This window comes from Gigantopelta aegis, chromosome 13 (assembly GCF_016097555.1).
Source record: "Gigantopelta aegis isolate Gae_Host chromosome 13, Gae_host_genome, whole genome shotgun sequence".
Lineage (NCBI taxonomy): Eukaryota > Metazoa > Mollusca > Gastropoda > Neomphalida > Peltospiridae > Gigantopelta > Gigantopelta aegis.
Window position 1 is genome coordinate 19,895,462 of NC_054711.1, and position 15,561 is coordinate 19,911,022.

The following is a 15,561-nucleotide window of genomic DNA, read 5'->3' on the forward strand; positions in this document are numbered from 1 at the left end:
ATGGATGCACCTGGGTGATTTGATCCTGCCATGCAAGCACCTCAAGCGAGCACTCAACCAACTGAGCTAAACGTAACTAAGGTAGATAGAAAAACTTAAGTGCGTTGTCGTTGAGTCAGTATTCCCTGTTGATAGACATCAGGTGCAACTGTTTATTTAAAAACAATCTTGATAACCTCAAGGTCCAAACCGGGGGAGGGGACGAGGGAGACGAATGTTGTTTTGGTGGGGTTTTTTTACTACTACCCCATATAAATGAAGATTAAAATATGCATTGTGCCCTTCACACGAGGCTGCGTCCCCAACACTAGAGCTTGTGCTCTACAGCCCCCACTCCCACACTCCATATATATTACGCTCACAACCAAACCTCGAAAAGAGAGAGAGAGAGAGAGAGAGAGAGAGAGAGAGAGAGAGAGAGAGAGAGAGAGAGAGAGAGAGAGAGGTGGGAAGATCGCTCGCCACAGTCCAGCCCTTTCGTATATTTTATTCTATGGCTGTTTTGGTTATTTTAACATTTGTCCGAGGAAAAAAGAGAGGAAACCAGTTACTGGGTGTTCTCATTTTAAATCTGCACCAGAACCTCCAGCACCCCAGTAATAAAATTAAATCAGCTTATTTGGATCTTACTCTACATGTCCAGGCGGGTTGAGTAACGTGCAGCTAACAACATTAAATGGAGTATATTGCCATATGACACTGTTTGTTTTGTTTAACGACTCCACTAGAGCATATTGATTTATTAATCATCAGCTATTGAATATCAGACATTTGTTAATTATGATATATAGTCATAGAGAGGAAACCTGCTTAATGTTTCCATTAGTAGCAATTGATATTTTATTTTCACCTTCCCACAGACGGGATAGCACATACCAGGAACTTTGATATACCAGTCGTAATGCATTGACTGTAACTGGACTGTTGGATAACAAAGGCAACAACGTTTACAGGTATGCACCCATATTTCCATACCTTAAGAGACGGTACTTACAAGTATACAGGTAATATTATATGTTATGAAACTCGACTGTGTGTAATATCTCTTTGTTAACTGTCAGTACTTACAAGAACACAGGTAATATTATATGTTGTGAAACTCGACTGCGTGTTATATCTCTTTGTTACATGTCAGTACTTACAAGTACACAGATATTATATGTTGTGAAACTCGACTGCGTGTGATATCTCTTTGTTACATGTCAGTACTTACAAGTACACAGGTAATAGTATATGTTTTAAAACTCGACTGCGTGTGATATCTCTTTGTTACATGTCAGTACTTACAAGTACACAGGTAATATTATCTGTTGTGAAACTCGACTGTGTGTGATATCTCTGTGTTACATGTCAGTACTTACAAGTACACAGGTAATATTATATGTTGTGAAACTCGTCTGCGTGTGATATCTCTTTGTTACATGTCAGTACTTACAATTACACAGGTAATATTATATGTTGTGAAACTCGACTGTGTGTGATATCTCTTTGTTACATGTCAGTACTTACAAGTACACAGGTAATATTATATGTTGTGAAACTCGATTGTGTGTGATATCTCTTTGTTACATGTCAGTACTTACAAGTACACAGGTAATATTATCTGTTGTGAAACTCGACTGTGTGTGATGTCTCTTTGTTACATGTCAGTACTTACAAGTACACAGGTAATATTATATGTTGTGAAACTCGTCTGCGTGTGATATCTCTTTGTTACATGTCAGTACACAGGTAATATTATATGTTGTGAAACTCGACTGTGTGTGATATCTCTTTGTTACATGTCAGTACTTACAAGTACACAGGTAATATTATATGTTGTGAAACTCGTCTGCGTGTGATATCTCTTTGTTACATGTCAGTACTTACAAGTACACAGGTAATATTATATGTTGTGAAACTCTTTGTTACATGTCAGTACTTACAAGTACACAGGTAATAGTATATGTTTTAAAACTCGACTGCGTGTGATATCTCTTTGTTACATGTCAGTACTTACAAGTACACAGGTAATATTATCTGTTGTGAAACTCGACTGTGTGTGATATCTGTGTTACAAGTCAGTCGTAAATATGTCCCTATACCATGTCTATTTTAACCACACCAGGGACAAGACACGTTCCCGGAGAATGCACCAGCTGAAAGATAATTCCATAAGGCAGGCTTGGAAACAGGGCGATCTGACCCATCGATAATCTGTCAGATTTTGTCTCCTCTCCCCCAACCCCCTGTCTCGTACGCTTATGATAAATGGGATTCTGGGACATGATCCTGAGAAAATATGTTTAATTTCAGGTGTTTAAATATTACATTTACAGCCCTTATCCACCAAAACGCCTCCCCCCCCCCCCCCCCCCCCCAATGTTTAACAGCTCATGTAAAGCTCGCTAGTGTGCGCCTAACCGGTAATGTAACAACGAACGGTTGTGTGAGAAGTATTGATTATTAAAGTAACACATTAAAAATGTCACACTAACTTTGTCAATCATAGGGCGGGACGTCGCCATATGGAAAAGCGCTCGCCTGCTGCAAGTCGGTATAAGATCGATCCCTGTTGGTGAGCCCATTGGGCTATTTCTCGTTCTAGCCAGTGCGCCACGACTGACCGTGGTATGTAGCCTACTATTCTGTCTGTGGGATTATGAGTATAAAATATCACTTGCCACTAATGCAAACATTTAGATGTTTTCCACTCTAAGACTGTATTTAAAAATTACCAAATATTTGACATCTAATTGCCGATGAATAAAACAAATGTGCTCTAGTGGTGTATATTATCAGTATCAATATCAATAAGGGGAGGGCTAGAGGTGACTCGAACCTATAATTGCTATAATAGAGAAGAATCGAGTTGTGCGTTTTATTTCCAGACCCAGGTGCGGATCTAGTACTAAATAACGGGGGGGGGGGGGGGGGACCTGATAGGATTATTTAGGATAACACTGTTCTTCAAACCTTCATTCTTAAGTAAAATACTGGGACGGGATATAGTTGAGCCGACAGAGCGCTTGACTGTGGTGCTTCCGCCGCAGGATCGAACCTCCTCAGTGGACCCATTATGTGACTGCTTTTGGGTTTTTTGTTTATCGTTGACGTCAGTGACCCATATATGACCTGGTATATCAAGGATAGTTGTGTGTGCAGTCTAGTATATGGGAAAGTGCATATAGAAGATACCTTGTTGATAATGATAAAAATGTAGCAGGTTTTCTCGGTACACTACGAGTCAAAATTAACAACTGTCTGATAGCCTATGACTAATTAGTGAACGTGCTCTAATGTTACCGTTAAACAATACAAAATAACATTTAAGTAACTTGTTAGTGAAAGCAAATTTACCAGGCTGAACTGGGGTGGGGCTGTGATAACCGTGTCTCACGCACCTCCCCTTCAATCCGCACATGCTGTTCATACACCTTTAAAAAAAAAAAAACCTTTGTTTCTTACTTCGCTGTCCCACAACTGTTATATTAAAGACCGCGGTATGCGTTGTCCTGTCCGTGGGAAAATGCATATAAGATATCCCTTGTTGCTAATAAAAAAAGTAGTTGTTATCTAGCGATTAATTACCAAATGTCTGACATCCAGTATCCGATGATTAATTGATTAATGTGTTCTAGTGGTGTCATTAAACAACCCACGACACCACTAAAACACACTGATTTATTAATCATCGGCTATTAGATGTCAAACATTTGGTGATTTTAACACAGTCGTAGAGAGGAAACCCGCTACATCAGTAGTAAGGGATCTCTTATATGCACCATCCCACAGACAGTGTAGCACATGCCACCGCTTTATATATTCCAGTCGTAGTGCACGAGCTAGAACGAGATATAGCTCAATGGGCCCACCGACGATGTTGGGAAAGTACATTTACCTGGCTGAACTGGGATGGGGCTGTGATAAGCGTCTATCATTCGGCATCCCCTTCAATCTGTACCCAATTTTCATCAACCGTATAAGAAAATAATGATCAGGCTGGTAGGTACTGGGTTCGTATCCCACCTGAGGCAATGTGTGATTTTTTTCATGCCAGTACTGGCTCCAACCTAAAGTAAGTGCACCTGTAACCTCAATGACGAAAATCACTATGATCATTCGTCCCCCACCCCCACCACCCCCACCCCACCCCCCAACCCAGGTGATACCAATTGGCGGTGTCTAGTTCAGTTGCTAGAATGATAGCCTTAGGTGGTTTGGTCGTGCGACCGATTGGGGGTAAACTGTGGTATGAGCTGCCCTGTTTCTAGGAAAGTACATGTAAAAGACGTCTTGGTACTAATGGAATCGTATAGCAGGTTTCCACTAAGACTACATTTCAGAATTATTCAATTTGTTGAGCTCCAATAACCTATCATTAACATATTTGCTCTAGTGGTGTCGTTAAACAAAACAAACTTTAACTATGATAGAATAATAAAATATATTCACTTAATTCTGTAACAATACACGTACGTTCTGAAATAAACGTTTGTTTAATAATGAAGGCGTGTGGTTATGATCCAATGCGCACCATTACAGCAAATAGCGATGCACTATGTCAAAGGCTATGGGTTCGAATCCAGACCTAGACATAACCACGTATTCTTTAAATAATCAATTAATGGACACTGTCAGGTGTCTTCATCCGATATAAGCCGTCGATGGGCCCATTAGACTATTTCTCGTTCATCCAGTGCACTACGACTGGTATATTAAAGTTTGTGGTATGTGTCGTCTTGTCTGTGGGGAGGTGCATATAAACAAATCCTTGCTACTAATGGAAACATGTATCGGGTTTCCTCTCTAAGACCATATGCCCGAATGACCAAATGTTTGAAATCCAATAGCCGATAATCAATAAAACAGTGTGTTCTAAAGAAAGAAATATTTTATTTAACGACGCACTCAACACATTTTATTTACGGTTATATGGCGTCAGACATATGGTTTGAGAGGAAATCCGCTGTCGCCACTACATGGGCTACTCTTTCCTTTTAGCAGCAAGGGATCTTTTATTTGCGCGTCCCACAGGCAGGATAGCACAAACCATGGCATTTGTTGAACCAGTTATGGATCACAGGTCGATGCAAGTGGTTTACACGTACCCATTGAGCCTTGCGGAGCACTCACTCAGGTTTTGGAGTCGGTATCTGGATAAAAAAATCCCATGCCTCGACTGGAATCCGAACCCAGTACCTACCAGCCTGTAGACCGATGGCCTAACCACGACGCCACCGAGGCCCGCCACAGTGTGTTCTAGTGGTGCCGTTAAATAAAACTAAATTTGGGACCGACATAAGACAGCTCCGTACCAAATGACTGCATCCAACGAGAACTGAATTTCAATAAAAAAAAGAAAGAAAGAAATGTTTTATTTAACGACGCACTCAACACATTTTATTTACGGTTATATGGCGTCAGACATATGGTTAAGGACCACGCAGATTTTGAGAGGAAACCCGCTGTCGCCACTACATGGGCTACTCTTCTGATTAGCAGCAAGGGATCTTTAATTTGCGCTTCTCACAGGCAGGATAGCACAAATCATGGCCTTTGTTGAACCAGTTATGGATCACTGGTCGGTGCAAGTGGTTTACACCTACCCATTGAGCCTTGCGGAGCACTCACTCAGGGTTTGGAGTCGGTATCTGGATTAAAAATCCCATGCCTCGACTGGGATCCGAACCCAGTACCTACCAGCCTGTAGACCGATGGCCTACCACGACGCCACCGAGGCCGGTCACAGTGTGTTCTAGTGGTGCCGTTAAATAAAAATAAATTTGGGACCGACATAAGATAGCCCCGTACCAAACGACTGCATCCAACGAGAACTGAATTTCAATAAGAAATCTCTAGAGTGTATTAGCCAGTCGTGGAGCACTGGATGAACGAGAACTAGTCCAATGGGCCCATCGACGGCTTATATCGAATGAAGACACCTGACATTGTCCATTGATTAAGCAATCTCTGGAGTTTGTGAACCAGAGTTTTCATGTAGTAAACGATGTTACAAGAAAAGTGAATCTGTAATGTTCGGTAGTTTCATTAATACAAGCTTTGTCTCGAGACAAATATCCACCTGTCAACAGATTAATGAATAAACGTTGTGTCACATATGTACATATTACAATCTGATTATTATACATTCATATAAATTGTGTTCTTGTCTGTGAATTAAAAAAATATACTCTTCAAAAAAGTAGGGAAACCTGAAATATTAATGTTAATATTAACTATTAGACCGAACATACGTTTTGACCACAGACATCCTAGTAAAGAACGTCCAGGTCTGTTTATTAACACACCGAAACGCATTCCATAGTTTGCACGTGCATTAAGCTTAGTTTATACTTTTGACGCCGTCAACCGCCGTAATACGCTAGCATACGGCCGCAGCCGGTGGCGGCCGGCGTTCGCCAGCGCAAAGGTTTAAACTTTAAACGCCTGCGAGCACTCGCCGTAAACCAGCTCAGTTCGGCATAAACATTTCCAAAGTTTAATTGTGTTGAACTTTCAAGATGTGCGCTTGCAAACGCCGCCAATTCAGCCAATCAGAAGTAGCCACATCATTCCACAACACATATAATAGGGAGTTTTACTCATTTACTCATTCTCTGATTGGGTTTTCCCTGTTCCAACCATTGCTCAACTGGACAAAGGCCGTGGTATGTTTTATCCTGTCTGTGAGATGATGCATCAGGGCTTCTAGATGTTGTTTAATATCCACGAGCCATGGGATCAGTGATTCTAAGAATGCACTAGCCACGATTAAAAAGTCGCTAGTCCTACTTTACTAAAGAGGGAGATAGAGCTTAAAACACTAATATTGGGGGTTGGGCTGGGAGACAGGATATGCATATATACTAAATAGACTTAACTGCGACATTTGATAAAAAGAAATCACTAGCCGTCGGGCATTGCACTATTAATTATTTACTGGCCCAACATTGAATATCACTAACCATGGGAGTGGGACTACCATAATATAGAAGCCCTGATGCATATAAAATATCCCTTGTTACAGGTCATATCTTCCACGATTTTTTTCGTCCCTGGTCATTTCGTCTACGGTACCTTTTCGTCCATTGGTCATTTCGACTACTGGCTTTTTTTTTCTCTATTTTTTAATTTATTGCCATTTAAGTTAAAAAATGTAGCGGGTTTCCCCTGAATCTGTGTAAGAATGACCATTAAGTTTGACGTCAAATAGCCGATGATTAAACAGTCAATGCGCTATAGTGGCGTCGTTAAATAAAAACAAACTTTACTTCCAATTATAACTGTTGCATTAGAATTTATGTTAGCCATCTTGACATCTGGAAAATTAAAATATCTACATGGAGCCTTGAAAATAGTTTGGCGCCTGCGAGCGTTGATTTACCCTTGAGACAATGACGCTAAACGCGCGATCATGTCTGCCGGCAGTCGCCAGCTGACGCCGCCAACCGGCGTAGCGTATACTAGCGTATTACGGCGGGTGATGGCGACAAAAGCATAAACCCTGTACACGTGCGTGGGGCGTCATTCTCGATTTTGACAATTTCAAGGAAGGTCGATTAATCACTGTGGAACATTATTTCTGTCAATAATTTTCATTCTGTTGATCATACAGTTGCTATTGTTTTGTTTTTAATAATTTATATTGTTTTAATTTGCGATTTACTGATAAAAAACGTCAACTTTCAAATTTCACTTCTGACCCCAATCGTCTTTCAAGATCTTTGGTAGTCATAAAACCTACTGTAATACTGAACTACCGGTTGTAATGTTTGCCCAAATAATTCACTATTATCATATAACCATTCCCCACAGCTAATATACCTTAAAATTTTGGCGATAACTGTAAATGCTTGTTAGAGTGTCCCTACTTTTTAAAGAGTATATAATAAAACAGATTAATGAACAATCATTACCGTGTCTCATATGTGCATACATGTATATGTACACGAAAACAAACACATTTATCATAACGAAATGAGTAGACATGTCCATAAATGTCCATACATCACACTGTGATTATTGACATAGCTGTGTAGTGTATCCCGTGTCAAATGGTCAGGACGTCGTACACGTCGCCTCTTCTAGATGGGTTTGGGAATGTATTATTTTCTTCTTTACCTTCAGCCAGGTTGAATTTTATGATTTCATCTTTACTAAAACACAATAGTTTTCCATGTCGGTAAACGATGCCAAATCTATGACCAAAGGATTTCCACTCAGCTGTTAGTTTATTCTCAACCTGGATTTCACCATTTCTGTCAGTGACGTGAATATGCATCACGTTGCCATCGCTGTCCATCAGATATACATCTGGGAGGTGAACAGATCCTCTTATTGTACAGGAGGTACAAGATAACTTTGTCTCCAGCTTTGTGACAGCGCGGGTTGCAGTGTTAAAACACTGGATGAGAGCTGATGGGATGTAATTTATTCGTCCTCCCATAACGAGGATGTTCTCACCAACTGCAACAGGAAAGGCAAGCAATCTGTTCAATCCCAAATCACCAACCACCTGCCATTGCGCCTCACTCTCGCTCTTCTCTTCTATTGTGCTGGTATCCAAACCGCTTATTACATACACTTTAGAACTAGCTGTGGCTGTACAGTGACACCAGTGTTCGTGGTTGAGATCTGGACCTACGTTCCACACGTGTCTAATGGTGTCATACAACAGTGTACATTTCGGTTGTTTATCACCACCAGTGATGTAGATCGTGTTATCCAAACTCGCTGCTGGATAATACTGTCCAGGATCTACTGGGGCTGGCGGGACGTCTTCCCACTTCTCTTCCGACGTGAAACAAGATAGCAGTAACAGGTCGGTGTGTTGTAGTACGAAGACATCAGGTCGGTTGGCAGCAAACCTCGTTGTGCGTGTACGTTGTGGCCGGGCTGAACATGAAACGTGTTTTATCATTTCCCTCACAGCGCTATTCTCAAAAACGATCTTTGAAAACGCTATCTCATTAACAAGAAATTGTCGGTCAACAATATCCAGTCGCACATTTTCAAAAATACTCTGGACGTCCTCTTGTTCTGGATTATTATGTTCAATCCAGTTCATGGCAACTTTCAGAATGTCATCTTCTTTACAGGTTAAGTCATTTTCGGAAATTATTTCCAAAAGTTCTGCCTTTGCCAGATGAATAACATTTTCCGTTTTAACAAAATCAGCCAAGTTATCAGTAAAACAGGAAAGTGCCCGTTTGGACAAATCAAGGAAATTGTAGAGTTTCAGGGTTCTCCACAAATTTAGACAATTTTGAAGAGTTATTTCCATATTTTGGTTCAAGTAGATCTTACAAAGATGTTTGATATGATCAAGCTGCATCATCTCGGCAGCGTCTAAAATATGCATACAGTTGTCCTCGTTTATAAGATTAATGTTGCAGAAATACATCTTGAGAATGTCCTGATATACTGACAGAGACACAGAGGGAAGTTTCAGGACGCCCGTCAGACTCTCCGTCATGCCTGATGTAAGCATCGCCCGGAAGTAAGGTGACAACGCTGCTAGAACGAGTCGACTTCCAGTCGTTGTCTCGTCATTACAAATCACCTGTATATCACTGAACGAACCGTTGATCATCTCTTGATGAATGTTCTGCAGAAGTTGGGTTTGAATGCCCTCCATTTTAAACAGCTACTGGAATGAACTGAAATTAAATTTTTAAAATTGATTTTCATTAGCAAAAAAAATAAATATATTGCAATTGTGCACAAACCAGGGCTGTATTTTTCTAAAATTGAAGCGTAAAACACTTTAAGTTGGTATTTATCACACACCTTAAGTTATGAAGTTTGTTTTGTGTAACGACACCACTAGAGAATGTTAAACATTTGCTATTTCTGACTGGTAGTCACCACAGGAAACCCAGTACACTTTTCCTAATGCATCAAGGATCTTTTATATGGACTTATTCACAGATAAACAGAACACACCACTACCTATGACCAGTTGTGGTGCTCAGTTTGGAACGACAATTCACACAATCAGTTGAATGGATGCACCGGGGTGGTTTGATCCTGTCATGCAAGCACCTCAAGGGAGCACTCAACAGACTGAGTTAAATCTCGTCATTGAACGTAACTAAGTTAGAGAGACAAACTTAAGTCTGTTGCCGTTAAGGCAGTCTTTCCTACTGACACACACCAGGTGGAACTGTTTATTTAAACAAAGAATCTTGATAACATCAAGGTCCAAACCGGAGGAGGGGAAGGGGGAGAGAAATGTACTTTTTTCATGTCTACTCCATATAAATGAAGATTAAAAAATGCATTGTGCCCCCCCCCCCACGAGACTGTGTCCCCTCCACTAGAGCGTGTGCTCTAACCCTCCCCCCCCCCAACTCCCATATTCCATATATAGTATCTTACAACCGAGCCTCGATGAGAGAGAGAGAGAGAGAGAGAGAGAGAGAGAGAGAGAGAGAGAGAGAGAGAGAGAGAGAGAGATGGGAAGTGCATAGTATCATTTATTCCTGCTTTTAAAATAAGAAAACCCTATAGCGGGTTTCCTCTCTTTCTTCCTCGGACAAATGTTAACATAACCAAAACAGCCGTAGTATAAAATATATGAAAGGGGGTCTGGACTGGAGCGATCTTTATAGCGCGGCCGTGTCATGATCACCCAGAGATGTTTTGAACACAGATCGAAAATTTTGTCGTAACTGGAGCGTGGTTTCGACCCCTGATTCCCCACCCTGCATCCGCGCCTGAAAATGTGTTAATGTGGCGTTAAAGAAACATTCCTTTTCTTGGTGTTGTATATGTTTGTACCACCAAACAATTCAGGATAAACATGTCCGCCATACGGGAAATATGTCAAGCCCATAGGAACCGGGGAAGGGGTGCGTGAGACCAAACAATTCAGAATAAATATGGGAACCATTTCAAGCCCAAAGGAACTAGGGGAGGGGGTGGAGAGACAAAATATACGTTTTGTTTCCCTACTACATATAAATGAATATTAAAATATGCGTTGTCTCACCACTAGAGACTGTGACCTCGCCACTACAGGTTGCTCCTTCCAACACACACACACACACACACACACACACACACACACACACACACACACACACACACACACACACACGTGCCTTTTGAAACTCAACTCAAAGTATTAAATTAATTTTTTGTTAAAGCTGATATGTATTATATTTACTAATTGTGTATTTGTGATTTTTAAAAGTCGTTTACTCACCTCCGCAATCAACAGACAGATAACTCGACAAAATGACTGTCACGAGACGGGTGACCCAGTTTCGGTACATATAGATCACGAGACCGTGGCCAGTTGTTAGGGCTGTTCAAACGATCACAACACAGGCGAAGTGAGCGGTGCGCGTTGTTCTTCAAGTCTCAGGTTAAACAATTCAGGTGCGGATCTGTGGGTTTGTGAAAGGTGGCGTTGTGTGAGGGCGGACCGAGATAGACGGGGGTGGGTGGCGGTGGACCGGGGGTGAAGCCAGAATACGAGGGAGGCTAAAGAAATGAAGCATTTAAACGTAGGCCAGGACACGGAAAGAGGTGTTTGAATATTACTTTATTATTATTTTATTTTTCTAAATTATTATCATCATCATCATCATCATCATAATCATGATTATTATTATTATTAATTGTTTTAAAGTATTATTATTTTTATATGTTGGCGAAAAACAAGGAGGAGCGAACTTGTGGGGACAGAACCCCTTCCCTCCCACACACACACCCAGGATCCGCGCCTGGATATAGTACTGGATGAAAATGCAAAACGAGGTAAACATATATCCAACGCTACAACGCCGTAATCGAAATGTGCGTTGTTAAAATTAAAGTTGATTTTGTTTAACGACACCACTAGAACACGTTGATTAATTAACCATCGGCTATTGGATGACAAACATTCAGTAATTCTGACGCATAGTCATCATAGGAAGCCCCCTACATTTTTTGTTCACTAGCAGCAAGGGATCGTTTATATTCACTTTCACACAGAGAAGAAAACACATACATTTATCTCGGCCTTTGACCAGATGTTGTACACTGGTTGGAACGAGAGAAAAACAAATCATGTGAATGGATCCACCGAGGTGGTTTGATCCTGCGATGCAAGCTCCTCAAACGAGCGCTCAACCGACTGAGCTAAATCCCGCCCCTAGTACTGGATGAGTGGCAGCTATATGATGGATCGTTCCATGAGGCGAGCTGACCCATCGACAATCTGCCTGTCCTCTAAACAAAAGGTTTCCATCTAACGATTATTCAATGTCGTGGTGATCGGCTTTATAAAACAGGGACGGTGAAGTGTATTTGAAAGTAGGGGTGGGTCACTGACGGTGCGGTGGTTCGGGGCTTGAACCTGATGGGTGTATACTACCAAATCAAATCCCATAGACGACAATAGTAACATATGTGGCTAAAACTCCTACCTGCAGCGTATCAATCGACATAAACGCCACGGATATAAATACTACCACCCCTCACACTTAAAGTGAATCAGAACAAATTGGGGGGTCAAGCTGCTCGTTTCTGAGATAACGGGTAGCGTCTATGACTACCCTAGTTCTGCACAAAATTAAAGTACTTTTTTTTACAGGTACCCCATACATGTTTCAAGCACAAGGCTACTTGACATTTTTTTACAGGTACCCCATACAGGTACTAGATGAAATAAAATTGCATTTTTTTATTACCCAGATGAAACTATTATTTTTTACAACCAACACAGTCACATTTATAACCAATCACTTCTCTATCAAAAGTTGGGTGCACTTTCGAACTTTGACCCAGCCGGACGTTATTTGGTTTAGTACTACCTGAAAGAGTGGATTCTGGGGTACAGTCCCGCGAACGTATTTTGAATTCCAGTTGTTTAAATACTACATTTCAAGCCTCAGTTATCAGTATCAGTATCAATACGGGGAGGGATGGAGGTGACTCGAGCTAATTGCTATAATACAGAACAGTCGTGTGGTGCACGTTTTATTCCCACACCCAGGTGCGGATCTAGTGTTAAATAATGGGGGGGGGGGAAGAGACGTGGTAGGACTATTTAGGATAAACAAATTTCTTGAAATCTTCATTCTTACGTAAAATACAGGGACGGGATATAGTTGAGTCGATAGAGCGCTTGCATGAGGTGCTTCGGCCGCAGGATCGAACCTCCACAGTGGACCCATTATCTGACTGGGTTTTTGTTGTTGTTTATCCGTGACGTCAGTGCCCCCACGTATGGTATATCCAGAACAGGGGTGTGTGCTGTCTAGTATGTGGGGGAAGGGCATACAGAAGATACCTTGTTGCTAATGAACAAAATGTAGCAGGTTTTTTTTACTAATTAGTGAATGTGCTCTAATGTTGCCGTTAAACAACACAAAAGTAATTTTAAGTAAATTACTATTGAAAGTAAATTTACCAGGCCGAACTGGGGTGGGGCTGTGATAACCGTCTCTCACGCACCGTGTCTCACGCACCTCCCCTTCAATTCGCACCTGTTTTTCATACACCTTATAAAACAAATCCCTAGGTTCCTACTTCGGTGTCCCACGACTGGTATATCAAAGACCGTGGTATGTGTTGCCCTGTCCGTGGGAAAGTGCATATAAGAGATCCCTTGTTACTAATAAAAAAAAATTAAAAACGTAGCTGGGCCCCGTTCCGAAAGCGATCTTAGTGCTAAGATTACCATAGATCCATAGCTACCCTATGCAGTTAAGTTGATCTTAGTGCTAAGATCGCTTCGTGGAACGGGGCCCTAGTTTCTAGAGATTAATAGTCAAAATTACCAAATGTCTCACATCCAATAGCCGATGATTAGTTAATCAATGTGCTCTAGTGGTGCCATTAAACAAATCAAAATAATTTCTATATACATTACTAGTGAAAGTAAAGTTTAAAATAAAGAGTTTGCTTTGTTTAACGACACCACTAGAACGCATTCATTTATTAATCATCGGCTATTGGATGTCAAACATTTGGTAATTTTAACACTTAGTCTTAGAGAGGAAACCCACTACATGTTTGCTATCAGCAGTAAGGGATCTCTTATATACACCATCCCACAAACAGGATAGCACATGCCACCGCCTTATATAGTCCAGTCGTAGTGCACTGGCTAGAACCAGAAATAGCCCAATGGGCCCACCGACGGGGTAGGGAAAGTACATTTACCAGTCTGAACTGGGATGGGGCTGTGTTCCCCCTTGAATCCGCACCTGGTTTGCATCAACCTTATAAGAAAACGAATGTTCATAACGCCAAACAAATATATATGATTTTAAACAGTATTCCAACCTACGAACAATTATTTGTGGGATTGCCCTTGCGTGTCATTTGATAGACATATTGTCCACTCCCAGGAGCGGATCTAGTGGTGGACACAGTAGGAGGAGCCTTCTAGAATGTTTTATTATTATTAATATTTTTTATTAGTGCATTATTCAAATTAGGGCGTTGATCCTCGTCGGTAGGCCAGTTGGATATTTTATCATTGTAGCCAGTGCACCACAACTGGTACACTGAAGGCCGTGGAATGTGCTGTCCTGTATGTGGGATGGCGCATATACAAAAATCCCTTGCTACTAATCTAAGACTATATGTGGAAATTACCAAATGTTTCACATCCAATATCCCATGATTAATAAATCAATGCACTCTAGTGATGTCGTTAAACAAAATAGTTTTTGTTTTATATTAAAAGTAAGTTGTTCGGGTGAAAAGAGGCGGGGACGGGGAAATACCCTCTCACTTGCCTGCCCCTGAATCTGCGCCTGAATCCCCAGCAACCCAGCAATAAAATTAAATTAGCTTATTTTCATTTTTTTCAACACGTACAGCCTCGGATTAGCCAGACAACTAAAATGACGGTAGATCTACAAAGGGAATGTGATTGTAGAATTCTAACGGTTTTTGACGACTTAGTTCATAAAGAAATATATTCGCCTCATGTATCTTTAATTGTCATTAGACAACTCAAATCGTGATTAATGTGTTTCAGTTGTCTTGATAAATAAGACTCCTCAGCTTATACAAGACAAGATTATTTACTTAGCGAAAAGCTAGTGTCGTCCGGGTCCATATATTGATAATGTACGTCTCGCTAACCTACACTCATGTATGCCATTGCTCTCAGCTTATGTAGGTCAGGACGTGATACTTTATAAATAACTCTATTGAGAACTTGTTTTGGTTACTGTCAGGGTAATCGCATGGATATCATCAGCCCGTTCGGAACACATCGACTGTTTACGGCTTTCGAGAATCTCAAGCAGACTAGTTATATAAGTGCAGACGTAAAACCAAGGCCGCAACTAGCCGAAAGTAACTGGGGGCAGGGGGTATTCACCAGGTGAAGAAAGATAAAACTGCTAAGCTTGAAAGAACTTCTTTTTTTCTTTTTTTTTGGCGGGTGGGGGGGGGGGGGGGGGTGGGGAGGGCAGGGGTCAACCATTTCCTCCTCTAGGAAGAAGAATTATAAGAATTGTACCAAGGGAGACAACGATCATATAACTAACAGATTGCTTGTAGTAAACAACTTACTCTTTCTAATAATACAACAAATACATTTTGAAGCCTTGGATAAAACAAATC

General features: G+C 41.0%; 1 protein-coding gene across 1 annotated transcript; it reads right to left on the reverse strand.

Annotated features, from left to right (window-relative positions):
• Positions 1 to 8,032: 8,032 nt before the first annotated feature.
• Positions 8,033 to 9,619, reverse strand: LOC121387194 (kelch-like protein 2). Its single transcript, XM_041518219.1, has one exon. It carries the CDS (start codon positions 9,617 to 9,619, stop codon positions 8,033 to 8,035), a length of 1,587 nt encoding a protein of 528 aa, XP_041374153.1.
• Between the last annotated feature and the right edge of the window lie 5,942 nt (positions 9,620 to 15,561).